This window comes from Rissa tridactyla, chromosome 2 (genome assembly GCF_028500815.1).
Source record: "Rissa tridactyla isolate bRisTri1 chromosome 2, bRisTri1.patW.cur.20221130, whole genome shotgun sequence".
Lineage (NCBI taxonomy): Eukaryota > Metazoa > Chordata > Aves > Charadriiformes > Laridae > Rissa > Rissa tridactyla.
Genome location: NC_071467.1, coordinates 166,952,360 through 166,963,171, shown reverse-complemented (window position 1 = coordinate 166,963,171; position 10,812 = coordinate 166,952,360). Strand labels below are relative to the sequence as shown.

General features: G+C 57.4%; 1 protein-coding gene across 2 annotated transcripts in view; it reads right to left on the bottom strand.

The window, feature by feature from the left end:
- Window positions 1-2,444: 2,444 nt before the first annotated feature.
- The window catches only part of KLHL18 (kelch like family member 18), a 32,075-nt gene continuing 23,707 nt past the window's right edge, over window positions 2,445-10,812 (bottom strand). The window contains exons 7-10 of one of the 2 annotated variants that reach the window (XM_054192046.1): window positions 9,229-9,466; window positions 7,100-7,204; window positions 6,659-6,770; window positions 2,445-3,931 (exon numbers count right to left, since the gene is read on the bottom strand). In XM_054192046.1, coding sequence (XP_054048021.1) covers window positions 3,545-3,931; window positions 6,659-6,770; window positions 7,100-7,204; window positions 9,229-9,466 — 842 coding nt within the window. In that variant the 3' untranslated portion in view covers window positions 2,445-3,544. The remainder of the gene's footprint in view (window positions 3,932-6,658; window positions 6,771-7,099; window positions 7,205-9,228; window positions 9,467-10,812) is intronic. The other variant, XM_054192047.1, reaches the window with a different exon arrangement.

Below are 10,812 nucleotides of genomic sequence, written 5' to 3'. Positions count from 1 at the left end.
CAGCCCCGGGGGGCCGGCAGCGCCCGCCGCCAGCAGGACGGCTCCCAGCACCAACGCCATGGAAAGGGAACGGGATCCGGGGTTGGGAAACGGGATCGGGGGTTGGGAAATGGGATTGGGGGCTCGGCTCGGGGCGGCGGGGGGGGGAGCGCCCCAAACTCCGCCGGCTTCTCCTCCAGGATAAACACGGCGGGGGAAGGGATCGGGTTGCCGGTGTTTTCCTTGGCGTCGTGCCGGGGACGCCGGCGATGGCGGAGACTCAGGAAGGGTCGATCCCCCTTTTCCCGGCCCCTTCCCTTGGTCCGCTTCCAGTTTGGCGGTGCACCCCCCCCCCCCAGCCCCGCTCCCAGGATCCATCCAGCCAGGCTCGACATCCCGCCCCCTCCCCAGCCGGGGAAGGGAGAGAGCATCCTCCCAACTCCCCACGAAGAGAAAATCCGGGAGCCCCCTTCCCCTCTCCCTCTTTATTTCCCATTTTCGGGGTATTTTTTAAAATCCCTCTCGCTCCGATTCGGCCGAACGCCCCCTTCCCAGACGGGGATCGCACCCTCACGGCCTGGAAACCCTCCCCGCCTCGCTCGAGGACGCCACGCCATCCGCCCAGGGGATGAATTTTTCTCGATTTTAATAGAAAAAAAGGTTAAAAGTGACAGTAAAAGTGCCCTTTTTGGCGGGGGGTGGGGGGACATGGACACGAGGGGGGAGAAGCAGCGAAAGTCCCGGGGCGAGGAGGGGCAGGCTGGTTTGCGGACACCGAAAGGGGTCGGTTTTACGTGGATTTTTAACGCATTTTGCAAAATTTGGGTTTTTTTTTTTCCTTGAATCGGAGGACACGGGATTTACCGCGGGTCGCGCCGAGCGGATCCCGCTCTCCCAGTCGACGTTCCTCGGGTGAAGGGGGCTCGTTTCTCCCCCAGTTCAGTATTTTTTCTGTCCCTTTACGGACAGCAGCAGTCGGGAGCCGAGGACGGAGGTGCTGCAGCCGCCCCTCCCCCTTTTCCTTTGCTTCATCCATGAAGGAAAAGCAAAGAAATCCCCAGGGAATGAACCCAGGGAGCTCGAGCAGGGCGGTTTGGGAACATCCGCGTCCCCCCAGGGCCACCAGCACCAGCTCGGGAGCCTGTGGGTCACCACCGGCCCCGGCTTTAGCAGGTCTGGGGATGAAGGAAGAGTATTTTGATCCAATAATTTACGTTCTTAACGGCCACGAAATCCCGGCTGGGAGCACCGGGAGGGAGAAGGGACACACCATGGGCTCCTCAAAGCCTTCTCTGCCCAGGGCGACCATCGGAGGGGACGCGTCCCAGAGAAGAGGAGACGCTACGAGGTGCGAGATATGAGGCCGCGGGACCACGGCGCTCAGTCCCGGGGTTGGGGGGGGGGGTGGGGGGGGAAAAATCAAGCAGAGAGACGGAAAAAACCACGGCCCGATCCTTCCCTCCCAAGGCTGCAGAGACCACCCCCCCCACCTCCACTCCGTAACCTCCAGCTCAAGTTATTCCGCAATTCCCCCGCCCCAAAAGCAACTTCGTTTGGATTCCAGTGTTCATGGGTGGGGTTTTTTTGTTTGTTTGGGGGGTTTTTTTTTGTTTTTTTTTTTGTTTGGTTGGTTGGTTTTTTCCTTCCTTTTTCAAGTCTTCAGCAGCACGGAAACCCCAACCGAATTCCCCCTCCGGTGTGTGTCGGGGCGGCGGGGGGGGGGATGTACACGGAAGATGTAGACGGAAGAAATACAGCTATATCCCGACAAATCACATTTATAGCCAGATACACTCATTATATATATATATTTTTTTATATATATATATATATATATATACCTAAAATATACATAGTACCTGAATATATCAACATCCACATATACACCCAAAGTTAAAATCCCGAGCGATGCTGGGAATCAGGGATGAACAAGCATGGAGGGGGGGGGGGGGGGGAAGGGAAAGGGCTGGATTTGGGGATCAGGGTGAGCATCCAGCTCCCCCCGGCTCGGTGGGAGGTGGGGGGACAGGAGGGGCAGGTTCTGAGCACCCCCCCCACCCCCGGAACACCGGGAATGGGGCAGGACAAGGGATTAGTGTCACGTTGTCCCCTGCCTGCCCCCCCCCCCGCAAAGAGGTATGGCTTTGGAAGGGGGTGGGAGAGAGTCCCGGAGAGATGGAGGTTCGCATCCATGCGACGGAAGGAGCCGCTTCGCTCCGCTCACGCAACATTTGGTTTTTTTTTTTTGGGCACAAAACCCGCCCCCCCGCCCCGGACTTTTCCCAGGGCAGCAAACCAGGAAACACCAAAAGGCGTGGGATCCAACGGGCGGGTTTTTTCCACCCCCCCCCCCCCACCCCCCCTGCCGGGTCCTTTGGGGAGACGCTCACCCCTGCGTCCCCCGCGCCGCCGCATCGCTCTCCCGGCGCTGCCCGAAGCTGCCCCCCCCGCCCCCCGCTGGGGCGTCCATCCCTCTCCCCGACAACCGTCCCAGCCCGGGTCGGCAAATCCGACACCTATTTCTTAGCCCCAACTCCGCCCCAGCCGCCTCTTCGACGTCGACTTTGAAAAATATATCAAATCTTTTAATTTAAAGGGACGTCTTTACAATGAAGCCCTTGGCCTCTGTCCCCGTTTTGAAACCCTCCGGCTGTTGCTTTAGTGTCATTTACGCTCCGGCCTTTCTCTCCCTCCTCCTTCCCAACTCGCCAAAAAACCACGCGATGGTTTAACCGCCCCGTTTTCCTCTTCCTCCTTTTCTCCGTCCTGCGGCTCTTGCGGAGAAGTTTCCCCCATCGGGCTGAGGAAAGCCCAGCTCTGCTCCAGAAACCGGCGACGGCTTGGGTAAGAAGCAACCTTCCAACGCGAAACCTGGACGGGGGAGGGGGGGGGGGGGGCCGGGAAGGGATGTCGGTTCGTATTTTTCCGTATCGATAAACCGGGAGAGACGTGTTCGTGCCCATCACGCCGCCCGAACGTCGCCGCTGACGGAACCCGCGGGGTCCTGGGGTCGCTTCGCTGCCGACAGAAGGCGGGGAACGTATTTCCAAAGTCATTCAAGCGGCCGTTTTTCTGTCGCAACGGAGCCTACAACGGCCCTTCCCAAAGGGCCGTTCGGAAAAACCGACGGCGAGAGGAAGGATGGGCTCAGCCACAGCTCCCGGCACAGGCTACGAGGCGGCCCAGGGCCGGGGGGAGGGACACAGGGGGCAGGTCCTTGCTCGCACCAGCACGTGGAGGTGCCGTATTTTCAACACGTTTGATCTTTCGGGAGCCTCAGCCCCTGCCTCCCCCCCCAAAAAAAAAAAACCCCAAAAACGCCCAAAAAACCAAACCCAACCCAAAAAAGCCAAGGGTGGGGGGTTGTTTTGTCAAGTTTTTTTTTTTGCGGGTGGGTGGGTTTGCGAATGACACTTGAGCACCTGGAAACGCAACTCTGCGGCTATCGCAGCTCTGAAGCTCTCCTCGGATTGTCGTTGAGAAAATGACACCCCCCCCAACCCCCCCCTCCCCAAAAAAAACCCAAAAAAACAAAAAACCACCAACAAACCAACCCGCTTTCTTCTCAGATGGTCAGGAGGGGGATGCAGCCCACGCCAACCCCTCCCTCGTGGCACACCATGGGGGCCATGAACGTCCAACGGTTTGTCTCCGGGTCGTACATTTCGACCGAGCTGAGGTTGGACTGTCCGTCGTAACCCCCCACGGCGTAGAGACGGCCACAGTTCGCAACCAGGGAGACGCGGCTCCTGCGGGTGTTCATGGGGACGATGAGGTACCACTGATCCGCCATGGAGCTGTAGACTTCGGCGATGCTGAGGAAGCCCGAGCCGTCGTAACCTCCGCAGACGAACATCTTGCTGCCCAGGGAGGCGGCTCCGTGGCGGCAGCGCTTGTTGAGCATGCTGGCCACCGGGTGCCAGGTAGCCGTGTGATGGTTGTAGTACTCCACCTGCCGGTCACAGAGAACACGCGGCGTCAGGGGACCTTCTCCAGGACCACCAACACCCCACGGACCCACACAGACTCTTCCAACACGCAAATACAGTCATACGCCGTATCGTTCTTAAGCTTTTCTAACACCCTGGATCACACAATCACAGAATGGTCAGGTTTGGAAGGGACCTCTGGAGATCATCTAGTCCAACCCCCTGCCAGAGCAGGGTCACCCACAGCAGGTGGCACAGGAACACGTCCAGGCGGGTTTGGGATGTCTCCAGAGACGGAGACTCCCCTACCTCTCTGGGCAGCCTGTGCCAGGGGCTCTGCCACCCTCACAGCAAAGAAGTTCCTCCTCATGTTGAGGTGGAACCTCCTATGGTCAAGTTTGTGCCCGTTACCCCTTGTCCTGTCGCTGGGCATCACTGAGAAGAGCCTGGCCCCATCCTCCTGACACCCCCCCTTGAAGTATTTATAAGTGTTGATAAGATCCCCCCTCAGTCGTCTTTTTTCCAGACTGAAGAGACCTAAATCCCTCAGCCTTTCTTCATAAGAGATGTGTTCCAGTCCCCTCAGCATCTTCGTAGCCCTTTGCTGTCCCCTCTCCAGCAGTTCCCTGCCCTTCTTGAACTGGGGAGCCCAGAATTGGACCCAGTGCTCCAGATGTGGCCTCCCCAGGGCAGAGCAGAGCGGGAGGATGACCTCCCTCCACCTGCTGGCCATGCTCTTCTTGATGCCCCCCATGATGCCATTGGCCTTTTTCACCACAAGGACACATTGCTGGCTCGTGGGCATCCTGTTGTCCACCAGCACTCCCAGGTCTCTTTCCACTGAGATGCTCTCCAGCTGACCTTAAAGACCATCAGACCTTAAAGCCCATCCAGTGCCACCCCCTGCCCTGGGCAGGGACACCTCCCACCAGCCCAGGTTGCTCCAAGCCCCGTCCAACCTGGCCTTGAACCCCTCCAGGGATGGGGCAGCCACAGCTTCTCTGGGCAACCTGGGCCAGGGGCTCACCCCCCTCACAGCAAACAATTTCTGCCTCACATCTCATCTCAATCTCCCCTCTGTCAGTGGAAAACCCTTCCCCCTCGTCCCATGGCTCCCCTCCCTGCTCCAGAGTCCCTCCCCAGCTTTCCTGGAGCCCCTCGAGGGACTGGAAGGGGCTGGAAGGTCTCCCCGGAGCCTTCTCTTCTCCAGGCTGAACCCCCCCAGCTCTCTCAGCCTGTCCCCACAGCAGAGGGGCTCCAGCCCTCCCAGCATCTCCGGGGCCTCCTCTGGCCCCGCTCCAACAGCTCCGTGTCTCTCCTGTGCTGAGGCCCCAGCGCTGGAGGCAGCACTGCAGGGGGGTCTCCCCAGTGCGGAGCAGAGGGGCAGAATCCCCCCGCCCCGGTCCCCTGAGCGTCCCCTAACCCGCAGCGAGCCTCCCCGCTCTCCCCAGGCAGCAGATTTCAGCTGTAACACTTCGAACTTCCCAGTTCCTCACGTTGGATGACCATCGCTCCTGACGCAGCTGAAGCTCCCATCCCGCAACCCCGTGACTGAGGGGAGGGTCTCCGTCCTCCCTCTGCGCAGAAACCCGCCGCGTTCAGGAACGACCGACAACCTCCTCCCTGTGTATTTGTAGAATACAAATTTCCCCCCTCCTCCCCCCAGCCTCAGGGGGGAAAAAAAAACCCCCTCAACCAACCACCGTTTTGCACCCCCTGCGTTTCTAGAGAGACCGTTAGACGGAGCCTGGCGGCAAGGGCTCCCGCACCGCTCCAAACTCCTCACACGCTCAGGAATGTGCTCGGACAAGCAGATTCGTAGCTCTCGGCTCCGAGGTTCCTCAGGCTGCAGACAACGGCCTGCCCCTGCTCTGCTGAGCGAGGCAGGAACGGTTATTGCTGCTCCCAACAAAACCCTTTACGACAAATTCCGGAGAGCGGGGCAGCAGCGACAGACCCAACTCAGATAGGGCTCCCTCCGTTCTCGCTCCTGAGTCTTTTCTTTTCCGTATCAGGGTTTTTTTTTTGTTGTTTTTGTTTTGTTTTGTTTTTTTTTTTCCTTTCGAGAACTGAAACGCGGAGCGGGTGGGAGAGGGCAGGCAGCCTCGTAGCACCAACTCCCCCTGCTGTGAAACTTGTTTCAACGACGATCCGACGCGGAAGCCATCAAACAGGCCCAGAAAGCAGAGGTCTGGCGCCTGGGATACTTCCGAGCTCAAAGGGACGCAACGATAAATTGATTTTAAAAAGCGAAGGGAGCGGGGAGACAACAGAATACGCTCGCTCAGGCCTTTTGGCGCTGGGAACAAGAGCGGCGCTTCCAGTGCGGTTCCCAGTGGGACACCTGGCTGGCTCATTTCTTCCTAAAAGGGCTCTGGAAATGACGGGATTTGGTGGTGCAAACACCTGGGGCACTTTGGGCACGCTGGGAAAGGGGAACGGAGCCTTCCCTGCCCCAGCCTGACCTTTCGGCTACCTGCAGTAGGTGAATATTTACTGGATATTAGGAAAAATTTTTACGCTGAAAAGGTGGTGGAGCGTCGGAACAGGCTGCCCAGGGCAGCGGTGGAGTCGCCACCCCTGGAGGGATTTAGAAGCCGGGCAGACGTGGCGCTGAGGGACGTTGGGGTAGTGGTGGGCTCGGCAGGGCTGGGTTAACGGTTGGACTCCATGATCTGAAAGGTCCCTTCCAACCTCGACGATGCCACGATTCTCATTTCTTGCAGGAACCCGCCCCGCCGCAGACTTACGCTGTTGAAGATCTGGAGGCCGTCGTGTCCTCCCGACACGTAGATCCGGCCCTCGAAGACGGTGACTCCGGCGGCGCTGCGGTTGGAGCTCATGGGGGTCACCACTGTCCACCTTGCCGGGAGAAGGGAGAGGTTAGCAAAGGTCCTGCAGGCGCACACGCAGCCCACCCATGATTTCAACTCTATTTTATTAGATTTTCTAGGACTTTGTTCCAGTAACTCTCCTTTCACCACCTATTTTATTTAAACCATGGTTTTTCGGCCCCCCCGCTTGCATCCAGGTAAACTCTTGCAAGGAGGGATGCTGCTCCGCCGTCAGGATATAAAAGGTTTTCCACCTCATTCACCGTGTTCCTTTTACAGCGCGGACTCCCGGCAGACCCACGGCACTACTCCAGCAGCAAACAGATGGATAAGCTGTAGGACGCGACGAGCTCTTACTTGTTTGTTTCCGGAGAATAGGACTCCACGGAGTTGAGGGATGAGTTTCCATCGTATCCGCCGCAGACGTAGATCTGGCCATCCAGGACCACCGTTCCCATGGCGCTGCAAGGGAGAGAAAGACCCCCGCTCCCCGTGAGATGGAGGTAGGTGTGAGATGTCCACCACACCGTCCATAGCACGGCAAATCTGCGCAGCCCGCCTTGCCCGCTGCCTGCCATGGCCTCCTCCACCCCGCGGAGGTTCATCCTCCTCTTCCTCTGGCTTCGCCCTCCGGGCTGCTCCACACCCCAAGGAGGTTCATCCTCCTCCTCCTCTGGCTTCGCCCTCCGGGCTGCTCAACCAGCTCAATCCCATCTGAGCTCTCCGTGAAAGCGGCTCGCAGCATGAGCGCGCCCCGTTTTCCTGATCGAAGGAGCTAAATTCGAAACACGCGGAGAAATTTTGACCCAAATAACGGGTCAAAATCCCAGCGATTCCGGCTTCCCGGGAAGGACCTCCCCACTGCTGCCGGTGGGAGATAACTCTGGCGAGGGACATCGCTGCACGGCCTCCGGAGATGCGCTAATTGCTGTCAAACGTAAAGCTCGTTAAACCAAGGTGCCTGAGCCTCTCGTTACACCTTGCAAATCACATATTTGGCTCCCAAAGGCTGTCAAATAGACAAGAAAACGTGGCCATCAAAGCTTCTCATAAAAGCTCGGCTACGCGATCCTCAGCGATAAAACCCCAGCACTACAGCCGGAGCTGAGCGCTTTGTACAATAACCGACATTTTCCTCCGCACGAGAGCATCCAACGCTTCTTCCGCTCGGCTTCGAGGTGGAACGACCCAATCGTGGAAGAGCAACCATGGGAACAGATCCCAGGAACCTCATTGCTATGGAAAAACTGAGCTTTTCTGCTAAAAATCTGAGCCTCGTGCCCAAGATTTCACGTACTCAGCCGCTCGCAGCGTGCTCTTCCCAAGCGATCAACGTCTCAGACCACAAAACCCCCCCCCCCAAAACAAGCCAAACAAAGCAGTACGGTAAAGTAGTGCTGCAAAGCTCGCAGAAAAGTGAACAATTTAACAATTTTTAGTGACCGGCCGCGAGCGCAAAGAAAACCACAGCAGAAAGCCTGGATGCCAGGAAGACGTTTAAACACGGAAGCAGGTACCGTGTTGCGGCGGGGAGGACGGGACGATCCCGCAACTTAATAGGTGGGTTTTCAAACTAAGTAAGTTCCCAAACCCAACCGCTAAGAGGTCCCCAGAATGGTTGGGAACCGTGCAGCTCTGTTCATTGAGCACAAACACCTTCTGCTTAGCTGGAAACTCCTCTCCCTGGACGATAAAAATACTCCTCTCCTTCCCAGCTGCGATTCTCTTAGGCTTTCCGGGAGGGAGAGAAGATGCCAGCGCTGGCCAGAGATGGTAAAACGGGTTTATCTGACTCCCGGCAGCACAGGAGTTTCCTACGTGGGGCTCACCAGGGCTTTACCTACCACCCAGTATCACAACGTGAAGCAACGGGGCTCTGGCCACCTCCTTTGGGACTCACCAGCAGAACTTTATCACTTTCTTTTAGTTTGATTTCACCCCCTGATGCTACCAAAACCGAAATCTCTGTAGCTTAAAGCCCACACTGCTCAGTTGCTTTTTAATTACCGAGGTCTTAACGGCTTTCCTTGTAAATCAACGCTGTGATGCACAGATCATAGAATGGTTCGGGTTGGAAAGGACCTTAAAGATCATCTAGTTCCACCCCGCTGCCCTGGGCAGGGACACCTCCCACCAGACCAGGTTGCTCCAAGCCCCGTCCAACTTGGCCTTGAACCCCTCCAGGGATGGGGCAGCCACCTTGGGCAACCTGGGCCAGTGTCTCCTTTGCCGAGCTGCTGATGGTTTTCCCCTTACCAGCACGCGGTGCCCGGACTCGGCATGATTTCCCTGCCCCAAAGGTGGCCAAGCAAATCCCACCTGCTTCCGTACCGCTCCACTCCTCCTTCTTTCGCTCCTTCCCCAAACATGGATTCCTCAGTGGGCATCCACCACCACCCACCACTTCCAGCCTTCCTACAACCTCATTTCCCCCTCCCTCCCTCCTTCTCCAAAGGTCTCCTTCCTCGTAAGCGAGCTGCGCGTACCTTCGCTTGCTGTTCATACTTTCCACTTTGGACCAGGAATCCATCTCCGGGTTGTAAACCTCCACGGTGCTCAGCCTCAGCTGGCCGTCGTAGCCGCCAATGGCGTAGAGCAATCCGTTCACCACCGCTACCCCGACTCGGCTCCGGGCCGTCGTCATCGGCTGGCACTTCTCCCAGCGGTTGGCAATGGGGTCAAAGACTTCCACCACGTTCAGCGAGTCACCTGCATAAAAATTCGCTACTCAAATTAAAAGAGGGAGACCCGATAAAACACTGATTTAGCAAGCTTGGCCCATAGCAGAGGCACACGAGGGATAAGCGGTGGCTGCTCTGATCCCAAAGATGGGGCTGATACAAGGATTTTGCCTGCTTTTCTCTGGGAAAACTTCTGGGCTCTCCTATATCCTATTCTGGGCTCTCACAAGTCCTATTCCAGCCTCCCTGATCCCATAAAGTCAAGTCAGAGGCATTTCCCAGCCACGTTTCTACTCGCCTGCAATGAACGCCCGCTCTGAAAAACTCATATAAACTGCAAACAAAAGGATTGTAAAGCGTTTCAAAGCTCGCCCCCGCTCTGTACCGTGAGACTCGGCAAGTCCTAGGCTGTGGGAGTGGGGCCTCTTATAACCTCAAAGGGGCAGCAGAGACCTGCAGTGTCACATCTGTTGGCGTCGCTGCTTCCTGGGAACCCAGCTCCTCCATAGGATAAACCGGCCGTGTTGTGTGTGACTGGGGTGCGAATCACAGGATGGTTCGGGTTGGATGGGACCTTAAAGCCCACCCAGTGCCATCCCCTGCCCTGGGCAGGGACACCTCCCACCAGCTCCAAGCCCCGTCCAACCTGGTCTTGAACCCCTCCAGGGATGGGGCAGCCACAGCTTCTCTGGGCAACCTGGGCCAGGGGCTCACCCCCCTCACAGTCAAGACTTTCTGCCTCACATCTCATCTCAATCTCCCCTCTGTCAGTGGAAAACCCTTCCCCCTCGTCCCATGGCTCCCCTCCCTGATCCAGAGTCCCTCCCCAGCTTTCCTGGAGCCCCTTGAGGGACTGGAAGGGGCTCCAAGGTCTCCCTGGAGCCTTCTCTTCTCCAGGCTGAACCCCCCCAGCTCTCTCAGCCTGTCCCCACAGCAGAGGGGCTCCAGCCCTCCCAGCATCTCCAGGGCCTCCACTGGCCCCGCTCCAACAGCTCCGTGTCTATTTTGTGCCGAATCCGATGAACCAGTGCCCAGCACTCACCCGCTAATCAGACCCTACATCCCGGGGTAACCAGGCTGGTTGAAGCTCCAGCAGATATCTTCATGAACACTTTCTTGTCCCCTTTCTGACACTATGCCTGGGCTCATGCCAGCGCGTTGTGTCTGCATGTGTGATCCCACAACCCCACCAACATCACTTGGATACCTCCAAGTTCTGCTTGCTGCTACAGGCAAGGACACCATCCTCAAAATGCCGATTCTTTAAGATACGCAAGAATACCGTCCTGAATAAACCTCTCCTAGACAAAGTTTCTCGCTGGAAGATGTTAAACTATGGGCACAGTCACCTTGACCATTTCAGTGGAAGGGTCAAAGTGCTACACACAG